The 12,986-nt window shown below is 46.9% G+C and overlaps 1 protein-coding gene across 3 annotated transcripts in view; it reads left to right on the top strand.

Moving 5' to 3' along the window:
* Positions 1-12,986, top strand: part of Xylt1 (xylosyltransferase 1) — a 334,424-nt gene that overhangs the window by 275,281 nt on the left and 46,157 nt on the right. For all 3 annotated transcript variants that reach the window (XM_029560542.1, XM_008826932.2, XM_008826933.2), the window contains one exon: positions 9,130-9,210. In XM_029560542.1, coding sequence (XP_029416402.1) covers positions 9,130-9,210 — 81 coding nt within the window. The remainder of the gene's footprint in view (positions 1-9,129; positions 9,211-12,986) is intronic.

Below are 12,986 nucleotides of genomic sequence, written 5' to 3'. Positions count from 1 at the left end.
TGTCACCCACTGCTGTTTCAGGTGTATGACACAGGATTGGACCTGTCAGAGAAGTGGGAAAATGTATTGTGTAAAGAGCAAACGGGGCTTGCAACATCTTAGGGAAGGGGCCAGAACAGTTAGAAAGCTTCAAGTAAGATAGTCCCAAAGACAGACTAGGCAGGATCCAATCGGGAGCAGCTTGTGACTTGCTAAGGAGTCAGGACGCTGCCCTGCCCCTGATGGAGAGTCTCTGGGGGGCATTAAGTGGAAGAGATGACATGACCAGATCCTGTGAATGCCTCCCAGAGGAGGGTTTAGAGCTGAGGCTGGAAGCTGGGCAGTGTTTTATCCTGTCTACTTTTCCTCGGTGCCCACTGTTGCTGTAATGATAGCTACAGCATCTAGGAATAAATACTATGTCTAACAGGTTCCAAACACTTCCCGAGTATCTTAACAAAAAATAAGTCTCTCTCCATGCTTCGGGTGCATTTGAGTCTGGGATTGGCTTTGCTTCTGGTTCTTTTCCTCTGACTGTGTCTTCAGACAGCCTTGAATTTCACTTTTCTCTCCCAGCATAAGCCGCGTGAATAGGAAGGAACACATCCAAGATGGACTTCCACTGGGAGGAACACAGATGGTGGGCTTGGGTCTTAGGTGAGCCCTGGAGAAAGTCACCAGCTTTTGGCAGAGGCTGCATTTATGTCATCTTCTGCTGTGTAACTGTTCAGTAACAGAGCCCTTGAAAGCAAGCAGGAAACTTTGGAAGGTGGCCACTGCTTCCCTTATTTGTTTCCTGTCTTTGTCTAAAGAAACAGACCAAGTTGCTTACCCTCATCAACTGGAAGGAGGGTGGGACCGAAAAGCTCTCAGGCTTGCCGCGGGATACTGAATTCTCCGGCTTCACACAGCCACCTCTAAGACTCTGGACAAGCCGCTGCAACAATCTCAACCCTACCTCAGAAGTCCCATCTATGTAGGGCTAGACTGAGATTTAAAGAGATAAGTCCTTATCGCTTGATAAACAGCAAAAGGAGATGGTTTTGCCATTGTGATTATCGCGTATTTTCTCCAGGGCTCCTTGACCCTGGGGTTCATTGCCCTAAATCTTGCCTAGTTCCCCGGGCAGAGACAGAGAAGTGAATTCCTGGTAGAGGGAATGGAATAGTTAAAGGCTGGCATGCGGAAGTGAGGGATGGTGCTTTTGGCTTTCAGGGAATCTGTCCATCCTACAGACAAGTGTGGACTGAGCCCCTGCTCACAGGGTAGGTGTGTGCCAAGTGTGGAAACCACAGAACTGAGCCCACACAGCAGTGCTCCCCTTTGGCACTTATAAAGCACGTCAGTGAACATTGTTGAGCACCTACAGTACATCCCGGCCTGGAGGAACAGAAGGAATTTAGACCCAGTTCATGCTCCTTCCATGCCTATTACTAGAAACCTACAGAGTACTGTCCAAGGTGCTACACATCGATCCAGATGGAAAATGCCCATGTAGTTACCAGACAGAAGGGCACCAGCTGGAGCAGCTGCCCTGGGCATAAAGAGTGTTTTGCCCACACCTCTGCTCATAGGAGTCATTTGCATTTCTATGTGAGAAAATTTTGTCCTCTGCTATCTCTGTTATTGTTGATACGTTGGGAAAGGCAAAAGCCTTGCCCCCAGCCTACAGTCTCCCCAGGATACCCCCTACAGGACCTGTGCAGTAATCACCTCCATCCATACATCCCTAGCAGCCAGCGAATGTGGTTTCTGTGTGATGGAAGCTCTTGCTGTATGAGCCACAGCTATACTTCAACTCCCAGGGAAGCCTCATTCTATGGAGTATGGTTTTGTGAAAGCAAAGACAGACTATAGATTCCCTTGGAATGTGTGACTCCTTGTGCAAGAATTTAATAAGATAGGCATCTCTCCCACCCAGGTGTAAAGAGAAATATGCGAGAACATGTGTCAAAGCAACGTCTGGTGGCGGGGGGGGATGGAGACAGCCTAAATGCTCATCAATAGGGGATTGGCTCTTCCTGTTGCATAGGATTTTGTGAGCCATGGAAAGGGCAGTCTACCTGTGTGATCTGATTAAACAGAACAATGGGATATGGTCATCATGTCACAAAGCATGAGTGTACACACTCCCATTTCTGTGATTTACAAGTGGATAGAAGTAAATAACATTACCTCATAAAGTTGTCATAAAGATTAATCTGGATTATGGATGTGAAGTGCTTGGAATTGTTCCTATGCTGCATAGTAGGCACTCGAGTGTTTGGTTTCCTTTTTTCATTGTTGGTGTTCAGTTCTTTATCTTGTTCCAATCCAAGCTTTCATAGTAATAAAAGCTAAAAGGACAGGGGCTAAGGAGATGGCTCGGTGGATAGGAGTGTTTGCTGTGCAAGCATGAGGACCTGAGTTCAGATGCCCAGCACCCACGTAAAAAGTTGGATCTAGCCACTAGCATGCCTGTAACCCCAGTGCCAGAAAGGGGCAGAGAAAGGAGGATCTCTAGGGATTGCTGGTTGAAAGATGGTCAGCTCCAGGTTCAGAAGGAGATCATGTCTCAAGGAAAGAAGGCAGAGAGTGATAGGGGAGGACCCCAACCTCCTCCTTTCGCCTCCATGCATGCACAGGTGCACGCTCCTGCACACAGACACACACAGACACACACACACACACGCTCTTTGTACACACACACACACAGAGCATAGGAGAGGATTACTATTAGCACTCCTTACATTCTAAATGTTTGAGCTCTTTATGTAAGTCTGGTTTTTATTTCTCCTGTGGTTGCACATCCCTTGGTGGAAGCCTGTGCTTGAGGTCAGAACTCATTTTGCTTATCAATGACCATCTACTGTTAAAACTAGAATATTGTATCCTGATGATTCCAATAGTCAAGACAGCTGGGTCTTCTATAAGTGTCCTGGATTCCCTACTTTACTTAAGATGCGTATAGTCATGTGATCATTATTGTTTTCATATGTAACAGGAAAAAAACACAGATGTGGTATGTCATATGGAATATTATTCAATCTTAAAAAGGAAAGGAATTCTAACATACACTACAGTACAAATGAACCCGAGGAAGCCACTCACACAAAGATAAATTCTGTATAGTTGCACTTCTGTGAAATACCTGGATCTAGAGTTTCCATTTTGCAAGATAGAAAGATTTCTGAAAGTGGGGGATGCAGATGGGTACACAGCAGTGTGGAGGTACCTGATTCAGCTACGCTGTGCACTTAAAAATAGTGAAGACAGAAAAAATTATGTTATATATTATTTTACCACAATAAAAAAGATGGGAAGAGAGCATCAGATGCCTTGAGTATCACTACTTAGGGGCAAACTGAAGTGATATTGAAGTTAAACACTCAGTTCTGAGGATACAGCTCAGTGGTAAAGCTCTTGCTGAGCACGGAAAAGGCCTTGCTTTTGACCCACTGTACACACATATGCACGCACGCACACACACACACACGCGTGTGCACACACACACACTAAATGTGAGTATAAATAATCACAGAGATGATGGATGCAGTACGCAGAGTGCCAAGTTGTGGAAGTAGTATCCACTCCCAGCTCAGATTAAAGCTAACTTTCCCTCTCTCATCTTCAACTCACGCTGTTCCACAGCCGACCATCTTCCACTAGGCATGTGCATGCCAGTCCACTGCAGTCCAGTGCCCTGTGGGATTTACACAGTCTTGGCAATGCAGGGTCTGCAATCCTGAATCCCAACACCCACAAATATCCTGTGTGTGTGTGTGTGTGTGTGTGTGTGTGTGTGTGTGTGTGTGTGAGACCTTAGCTTCAGTCTGCCAGCCTCACCTTGATGCTGTAGGACCTTTTGGGGTCCCTCTCAGCATCCCACCTTTAGGAAGGAGTTCGGGATCCTAAGATTGATGGGTAGGAGGAACCCAGAGCCATTCAAATAAATCGGCACTGCACTCCTTCCCAGCTGAGGTTGAACAGAACCCATCCTCTCCTCACCTGTCACATCTGCTTGCACACCAGCTTTGCTTGGTTCTGACTCTGTATCCAGAGCACTTTTCTTGTAGGAGCCTAGGCTTATGGATGCTGAGGGAACTTGAGAGCTGTGACTTCATCCTAGTGTCTTCATATACAGTTGTGACCTTGGTCCCTGGGAGCCATCTCCTAAGTCTTAACACCAGTGAGAGATGGAGAACAAGTCCTTTCCGTGGGACATTTTCCACTCTGCATAACATTCTATAGGTCTTAGGCACAGATAGCATTCCAAGTTCAAGTCTAGTTAGGTCCTTACATTGCTTTCCCTGGATCAGAATATCTTAAGTGTCTGATTTTTTAGGTGTCAATGGTACTATTAAATGACAGCTAACATTTGTCAAGGACTTATCCTGTGCCCAGTGCTACTGTGCAGGTCTTATAAGCACAACTCTATTTAACTCTCAACAGTTGAGGCTTATACCTTATGGAGATGAAAGAAACTCACTGTAAGTGAAGCCTTTCCAGAAGGGCCCGTGAGTCAAGGAGTGGATACTGCTCTTCGTCTCGCAGTAGAGTGGTGCTTCTTACACTGGGGGGCACACATCACCCAGGAATGGTGTAAGAAGTTATGTTTCTCTCAAGCTAGGGAGGTAGCCCAGTTGGCAAAGTTCTTACTGCACAAGCATGAGGACCTGAGTTCAGTTCCCAGAATCCACTACTAAGCTAGGCGTAGTAGTACGTGCTTATAATCTCAGCGCTGGGAGAGGAAGACAGGCAGATCCCTAGTGGCTCAGTGGCCAGCCAGGCTGGTCTGCATGGCAAGTTCGAGACCAGTGAGAGTCCCTGTGTCTCAAAAACAAACAAACTAACTGAAAAGCAAGCAAGAAAGAAAAAACACAAGGCAGACAGCACCTGAGGAATGACATTTGCTTTTTAGTTAGTTTGTTGACCTCCAGCCTCCACATAAATACACACGCACCTACACACACACACATGAACACACAAACACATACACAGAAAAATGAAATCAAGTTTATCAGTGGGTTTTGAGTGGGGCCTGAGATACAGCATCTCTAAAGCTGCTGGCTTGGGGACCAGGCTTCCTTTGGGGCCCATCTGTGCTCCTATATCTTTTCTTCTGTATCTGGTATGGAATTTATTCATTCTGCCACTCATTCACTCTCCATCATTTGCAGAGGTGGGCTATTCACAAAGAACACCAGCCATACTGTTGGAAACCAGGTCTCAAGTCTGGCTCTGCCCTTTCCTCCATGAGCTAACTTCTGAGATTCAGCCGTCCAGTTTGTAAAATGGGGGTGAAACTTTCATTGCATAGCATCTTCATAAATATCAACTAAAGTAAAACACAACAAGCAAGAGTCTGCTGGGAAGCCTAGGATGTGGTACACATTCAGTAATGTTTATAGTTTGGGATCTTATTTCAGGACTCAGTTGTTTATGCATTCAACACCGAATCCTGTGTGATTCCCAATAGGCTTATTTCAATGTTTGCTTACGTGATACATATTTAAGCAAAGATCTCCATAACCCTAGTGGTTGCAACAATGGACACAGCAATCAAGAGACAGAGAGACTGATTCTGGATGTAACATGACTTGTGATTACATCAGCTGAAGGTGGAATTGGCCGAGCACGTCCAGGGGATGAGCAATGGGGGCCACATGGTGAATGACTCTTCTGGAAAAGAGAAGTGTGTATGAGCAGTAACAAGCGAACAAGCCTGGGATGGAGTGAAATGTCAACAGATCACAAACTATTCATTATCTGGAGTGAGCTAAATATTATGTAGACAATTATTGACAGGAGTCCGAGAGGAACAATAGGGAGAATTCCACCTCCCCAGCAGAATTCCACCTCCTTTTGGAGCCAGGATTGGCGGGCCTAGGGTTCAGCATTTGGACCAGGTATTTTACACAGAGGGTGAGTGAGCCCTGCCCCCCTCAGGCCAGAGGGAGGGAGGCAGTGGTCCTTTCACCCCACCCATCCAACCAATCCAGCAAGATGGCTCACCCAGCACACAGGGCTTTGCTTTGAAAGGGGGCTTTATGCACAGGCTGGGCCTGCAGAGTGCAGCCTCCCCAGCCTCCCTCCTTCCCTCAGGATGTCATCTTTTGAGATGATCTCATGTGGAAGCCTCGCTAAGTAAATTCGCTAAATGCCTATTCATCCCCATCAGATGGGGACCCGGTGAAGCGGGAAATGTGAAAATGGCCCCAGCTCTAGGCCCTGAAAGATGCTTTCTGGGGTTGCCAAATGGAGCCACAGCTGACCCAGGGAGGCCTGAGACTTCCCAGAGGGACCAGAGTCTGGCCCCTTTAATCCTCCCACTGAGGCCCTGTTTATTATTCCTGTTGCTGGAGCCCATTCAGAGGTTAACTTGTCCTTTATTCATCAGGACGACAATAATGAACTGTCGCAGAGAGTGGTGAGGGGGTTGGTAAATAAGAACGGCTGAGCAGCAGAGATGGACTGGGCCTCTTGATGGCTGGGAAAGAGACATTGTCTGGTTTTCTTCTATAAGCTCCTTGCATTGCTACTTCCCCAGCGGCTCCAGGAAGGCCCCCTTTTTCTGCTGGCTACCTTGGTTGCACGGTGGGCTCAGTCCTCACTGGAGTCACGTCACTGTGCTGACACATGAGGCTGGCTTTTACGGTCCATCGTGGGATTCGTCATCCGTGTGCACATCAACATTCCCTTTCCTCTGTGTGTGGTAGATCTTACTGCACTGTAGACGCCTGGGACTCTCTGTATCTGCCGCCCCAGGATGGATAGCTTTGAATTGGCATTTATTTGTGTAATAATCTGAGACAGTGGCTACACTCGTTTTCACTGCAGTGTCTTCACTGTTCTCTGCTGCCCTTCCCCATCTACCCAGAACTGTGCGTTGGTCAACATATGTCATCCATTGAGTGAAAGGGAGCAAGACTGCAGAGTGGAAGGGAAATGGAGAGAGCTGCAGGGCTGAAGGTGGTACAGACCAAGGCAGAAAGAGCAGAGCAAAGAGTATTAGTTGTGTGCCTACTGCCTACTATGTGCCCTTCTCTATCTAGTCATCTGCCTGGTGAATGTGCACAATGGACCTACTGTGTGCTGTTTGTTTAAATCTGAAAACTCAGAAGGAAATGCATTCAGAGAGGGCCACTGTTCAGAGAGGTCAACTGACCTATCCATTAGATACACGTTGGGCTTTAATGGTGTGCCTGGAATCTGTTTCTAAATCTTTCTGCTTCTGGAGCCCAGGCACCACCCTGCTTCTTAAAAGTCCAGGGTCAGGGCTGGGGGAGTAACTCAGGAAGTAAAGCACTTTCCACTTGCCATGAAAACAGGAGGACCTGAGTTTAAATCCCCAGAAGTCATATAAAGCCAGAGGCAGTAGTGTGCATGTGTAATCCCAGTGCTTCTGCTGTGAGGTGGGAGGTGGGGACAGGAGAATCCCTGGAAGTTCGAAGGCCAGCATGGTGTGTGCAGTGGTGAACAAGAGACCCTGCCTCAAACAAGGTGAAAGGCAAGGACTGACACCCAAGGCTGTCCTCTGACCTCCACACACGTTGTGGTATAGTCATGCCTGCGCACACGCACACACACAAACACACACACACACACGTACATGGGCACACACGCACGCATGCACACACATACATGCGCAATCAGAAACGAAAGTCCAGTCTTACTGCATTCCCACAAATGCTTATCCTTCTTGCTGCCTCACCCGGTCTGGAAGAATGGTTAACCCCTTCCCTCTAAGGAGCACTCCCCCAGCAGTATAGCCCAGTGACAAAGGAGCTGTCACATCAGCATCCTGTACCTGTTTGGTTTATTCAGCAGAAGAGGCGACTGCATCTCTGGCAGATGGAGACCTGTGTGACTGCCTTTTAAAATACTGTCACAGCTGTATGCACAAGCTGATTAGCTGTGACGGCACTGCGAATGCCAAGATTGATGGCGATAAATTTGGGATAACAGTGCCGGGAACAATGGCATCCGTTTGCGTGGCACTTCATATTTTTTAAACCTCTCTCAATCTGCAGCCCAGTGGTTCTCGAGGACTGGAATTCATTCACTGCTCAGTGTGCATGGAAAGAGTCAGTCACATTCAGCCCATCCCGATTCATGCATTTACTCACTCATTCATTCAGCAAACATAAATGAGGCTCCTACCACGTGTCAAGGATGAACAGATCTGACCAGAGTCTTTCCTTGTGAGCTTTACTTTGTAAGATAAGCCATGAAGTGCTTTCCAATGTGATGTGCTTGGCAAGTAAACAGGGTGACATGACAAAGGGAGGGGAGGCAGGTGCTGCTTTACATGGAGTGGCCAGAAAAGACCACTGATGAGGTGGCACTTGAAAGACCTAAATGACAGGAGCAGGCCAACAGTGGGAAGATTCAGGGCAAAAGTGTCCAGGCACAGCAAGTGCAAAGGCCCTGTGGCTGGTCTGTGCCTGACAGTAGGCGGATACTGATGACTTATTGTTGGCCAAGCCCAATGATGGATACAGGAGATAGGATGCTATGCCTGTCCTCAGAGTCCCCAGCACCATGGAGTATATGGAAGAGAGGTCCACACACAGCCTATGAAGAGTAGCTTTGTCAACTTGACACAACGTAGAATCACCTGGGAAGAGGGTTCCAATGAAGGAGCGTTTATATTGGGCTGGTGTGGACATTTCAGGTGGGGAAGCTAATTAAGCTACTTATTGTGGGACAGCCTAGCCCACTGAGGGCGACACCATTTTCTGGGTAGGGGGTCCTACACTATCTGAGTGGAGACATGAAGCTGAGCGCAAGCAAGCGAGAAAGTGGGCCTGTGTTTACTCTCTCTGCTCTTGACCGTGGCTGTGATGTGACCAAGTGTCTCAGGCTCCTGCCGCTGTGATGGATTATGACCTGGAACTGTGAGCTAAAACAAAACTCTTCTCCTCTGAGCTGCTGTTGGTTAGGGTATTTTATTACAGTAACAGAAATAACAGCCTGTTCTCACACAGTGTGACAGGCCCAGGGATGAGGGACCCAGAGGATGCATCATCAGGCTGTGGTGTGGTCAGAAATGGCAAGTTCAGGAAAATAGCCCAGAGGGAAATGTGGCTTCTGTGACTAAGATAGGAGCTAAGACACAATGTCTCCATGGTCTGTAGAGAACCCTGACGCTCTCCTCTGTTTCCCCAGGACCAATGACCAGCTGGTGGCATTTCTCTCGCGATACCGAGATATGAATTTCTTGAAGTCACACGGCCGGGACAATGCAAGGTAATACAATGGCAAAATAGCTAGGTGATCACTGGGGCCTTTCTTCCAGGCTGGTTTTACACAACCAGGAGAAAGTTGAGGACAGATGGGCCTTAGCCATCTGCATGTGGTAGCTCAAGGGGTCTCTTCCTGTCAGCCAAGGACGGAGAAAACTAAATGTTTCTCGTGGATTTACAGCCCTTTATACCTTCCTTTTCCAAAGCAATCTTATGAATTCATTCTTATGTGTTTATGTGTGTGCAGTGTACCTATGCATGAATGTATGCACAGGTGGAGGTCAGAGAACTCAGGTGTTGTTCCTCAGGTGCCATCCACCATTTTTTTTTTTTTTTTTGAGACAGGGTTTCTCACTGGGACCTGGGGCACTCCCCAGTGAACTGGGCTGGTTAGCAAGTGAGATGCAGGGGTCGATCTGTCTCAGCTTCCCTAGCACCAAGATTACAAGCGCCCGTTACCATGCCCAGCTTTTTAAAGGGTTCTGATGTCTGAACTCAGGTCCTCATGCTTGCCCAGTAAGCACTTGGATGACTAACTAAGCCATTTCCCCAGCTCACTTAAAAGCTTTTATATCTTTGTTTTCCCAAGAATTTTATGGGTTCTCTCTTTTATAGTAACCCTCTGAGTTGAGCAGTCATGGTTGATTCCAATTTGTAGGTAGGTAGACTGAGGCCCTCCATCTAAGTGATATCCTCAGAACAAACAATCCCCCCACCAGACAGCCGAGAACTACTCACCTCATGCCAGCCATGTGCTAGGCAGTGTTCTAGCAGTGAATAAGATCATTTCCAGTTGCTCCAAGAATTTCCTTTCTAATAGAGAAGATTCCTGCTACCAGCCACCAGCCTGTGTCTTCCATGTTGCCTCAAAAACTTGTCCAAGGTTGATGGAGACCGAAGGCAGCCAGAACCCCCAATCTAGATTCATTATACCTCTCTCACTTAAAATAAGCAATGTCAAAAAACAAGGGCTTGGAAACTTGCTCATATGAACTTACAGCAATGTGACAGCATTCACAAGACCCCTGCAATCTCAATCAGACAAAAACCAGCATAGAACTGGGGAAATGGGCAGGATAGCCTAGGAACTATTGGCAGCTGATCACTGCTGGGTGAGGGAGAGTTGATCTTTAAAAGAGTGATGCTAGACAGGCTGAACAGGCTCCAGTGGATGAACTCACACTGAGGAACATCTGGGGACACAAACTTGACTCAATAGGCCTTAAAAGACAGAATGCATGAAATCCTGTGGGCAGACTGTGGGGGGGTACGATAGGGGAAGGGTCTAAATATAATTAAGATAGAGGAAATCCACAAAATTACAATAAAAAATATACATTAAAAAATAGTGGCTTGGGTTGAGGAGCTGGGTTAGTCAGCAAAGCACTTGCGTCACAAGCATGAGAATCTGAGTCTGGATCCCTGGAACTCACATAAAAAGCTGATGTGGCAGCATTCACCTGTGATGCAATTGATGTGAGATGGCAGAGTAGACAGGAGGGTCCCTGGATCATGTGAGCCAACTAGCCTGGCCTTGGGTGAGGCTCCAGACCAACGAAAGAACCTGGAGCAAACCAAAAGGGGAAAGTGCCTGAGGACCAACAGTGAACATGACCCCTGACCTCCACATGCATGTCATGATGCGCACACACACACACACACACACACACACACACACACAGCATTTCTCCCTGGTGGAAGAGGCAATCTTGAGTGCCCCCTTGTAGGTGAAGTCTGGGTTTTAGTGTTAAACACAAAACACCTTGGTGGCTCTTAGAATCCTTGTAGGCTATTAACATTCTGTGTTTGACCCTTCTGGTATCTCACATTGTTTTGTGTCAGATGTTTCATTTGAATATCAGTAGCCCCATTTGAAAACATTTCCCACAAAAATTCAGATTTCCAGTTAGTCTGGAGAAACCTGCAAGGTCTAGCACTGTGCCTGGCTTGCTTGGGGGCAGACATTGCATGCTTCATAGACAGACCATCTTCCTCAGGTCAGCGCAATTCTTATTCATCAGACCCTTGTTCGCATTTGAATTTACAATCTCTGCTTGAGATCAACTCTGCCATGGCCGGGAGGTGACAGGCTCTGTGACTTAGTTTATCTTGTTATCCCAAATAAGAGATAAAACACTAAGTTATCTATCCTGAAATTTCACAGCCATCCCAGAATCCTTATGTTATTTCTCTAGGTTTTACATTTAATTTCAGCCTGCTGACTGTGTATAGACTGGCCCCTTCTCAATCAAATTCTGCCTTCATTATATTGAAAACAAACTCCCAGACTTGACAGTGCTCTGTTAATTAACATAGGTTAGCATAGGACAATCAGGCCACCAGAGGCTAGCTGGACAAACAGGAATCAGGCACTGTAGAGCATCTTCCCGCTGAGCCTCCTGCTGTCTGCTGGACCTCTTTGGTCCATTGCATATGACAGCCAGTTTTATTCAGTGCAACGATAAGAATTACTATCCTCACTTTCATGAAATGGAATGGAGACTTTGAAAGCCCAAACAGGTTTTCCTAAGGTTACCTAACTGACTAAATGCCAGAATTTGAACCCAGGGCTTTCTATATTCAAAGCCATGGGTCACTTAGGGCTGGGGACAATTCTGTGGAGTGTTTAATTATTAAAAATGATCCTAATATTCATATTCTTCTTCCATAGGTAAAGAATAAGATCTTTCTTCCCCTCCATGTAGCCATAGTATGTGATTTGTCTGAACAACTTTGCACCATGGGCAAAGAGACCATTCTCTTTATCAGTGTGTTTCAGAACAAACATCCTCCCTAGCAGCATTGTTTCAGCCCAGTCACTCTTTGTTCTCTATTTCCCAGGCACTCTGCCAGGAATCTGGAATAGCACAGGTTAAAGTTGTGGGCTCTGTGCCCCCCCCCCAGCATTTGATCTACTGCGTCTTGGGCTGTGTTGCATTGATCATATGACTTAATCTCTCTGAGGTCATTCCTTCACCAGTACAATGAAATATCAATAGAACCTGTACTTGTGGGGTATTGGAAGGATTAAATGAGATACTGCCGATGATGATGATGATGATGATGATGATGATGTCCGTTCTTGTGTGTTTCTAATTGCTGCGATCAAAACAGTGACAAAAAAGCTTGGGGACGAAAGGGTTCATTTCACCTTACAGCTTACAGCTTACAGTTTGTCATCGAGGAGAGCCAGGGCAGGGACTCAGGGCAGGAACCTGGAGGACAGACCATGCTTACTGGCTTGCTTCCCTAACCGGTGCTCAGCCTGCTTTCTTATAGAACATAGGACCACCCGCCTAGAAGTGACACTGCCCACCACATCACTGGGCCCTCCCACATCACTCAATAATCAAGAAAATGCCTCACAGTATGGCCACAGGCCAATCCAATAGAAGAAATTCCCCGATTGAGTCTTCCTCTTCCTGGGTGTGTCAAGTTGACAGCTAAAGCTATCCAGCGCAGTGTCATTGATGCCATCTCTGCCCTGTGTGTGTGAGCACACCCTGTGTTATCCAAGTGTACCCATGGTGGAAAGGTATACCTGGGTAACCTACCTAGCTCGTGGCCGCTTGCACCTGCCTCAAACCCCGAAGCCCAGAGCTCTCAGAGCAAATTGCTCACAGTTCTCATGTTCACTTGAGTCCCTAGCTTTCTGCTCATTTACGTGAAGTAAGGGCAGTGATTTGTAGTGTTAATTTAATGGTGAAATAAGCTAATGTGCCATCATCTGCCACTTTCTTCAACTCAGTGGGCGGAGCTCAACCTGGCTTAGCTCACTGA

The sequence above is a fragment of the Nannospalax galili genome, unplaced genomic scaffold, assembly GCF_000622305.1.
Source record: "Nannospalax galili isolate Female #2095 unplaced genomic scaffold, S.galili_v1.0 scaffold172, whole genome shotgun sequence".
In the NCBI taxonomy this organism is placed as follows: domain Eukaryota; kingdom Metazoa; phylum Chordata; class Mammalia; order Rodentia; family Spalacidae; genus Nannospalax; species Nannospalax galili.
This window is presented reverse-complemented; position numbering and strand designations above follow the sequence as displayed.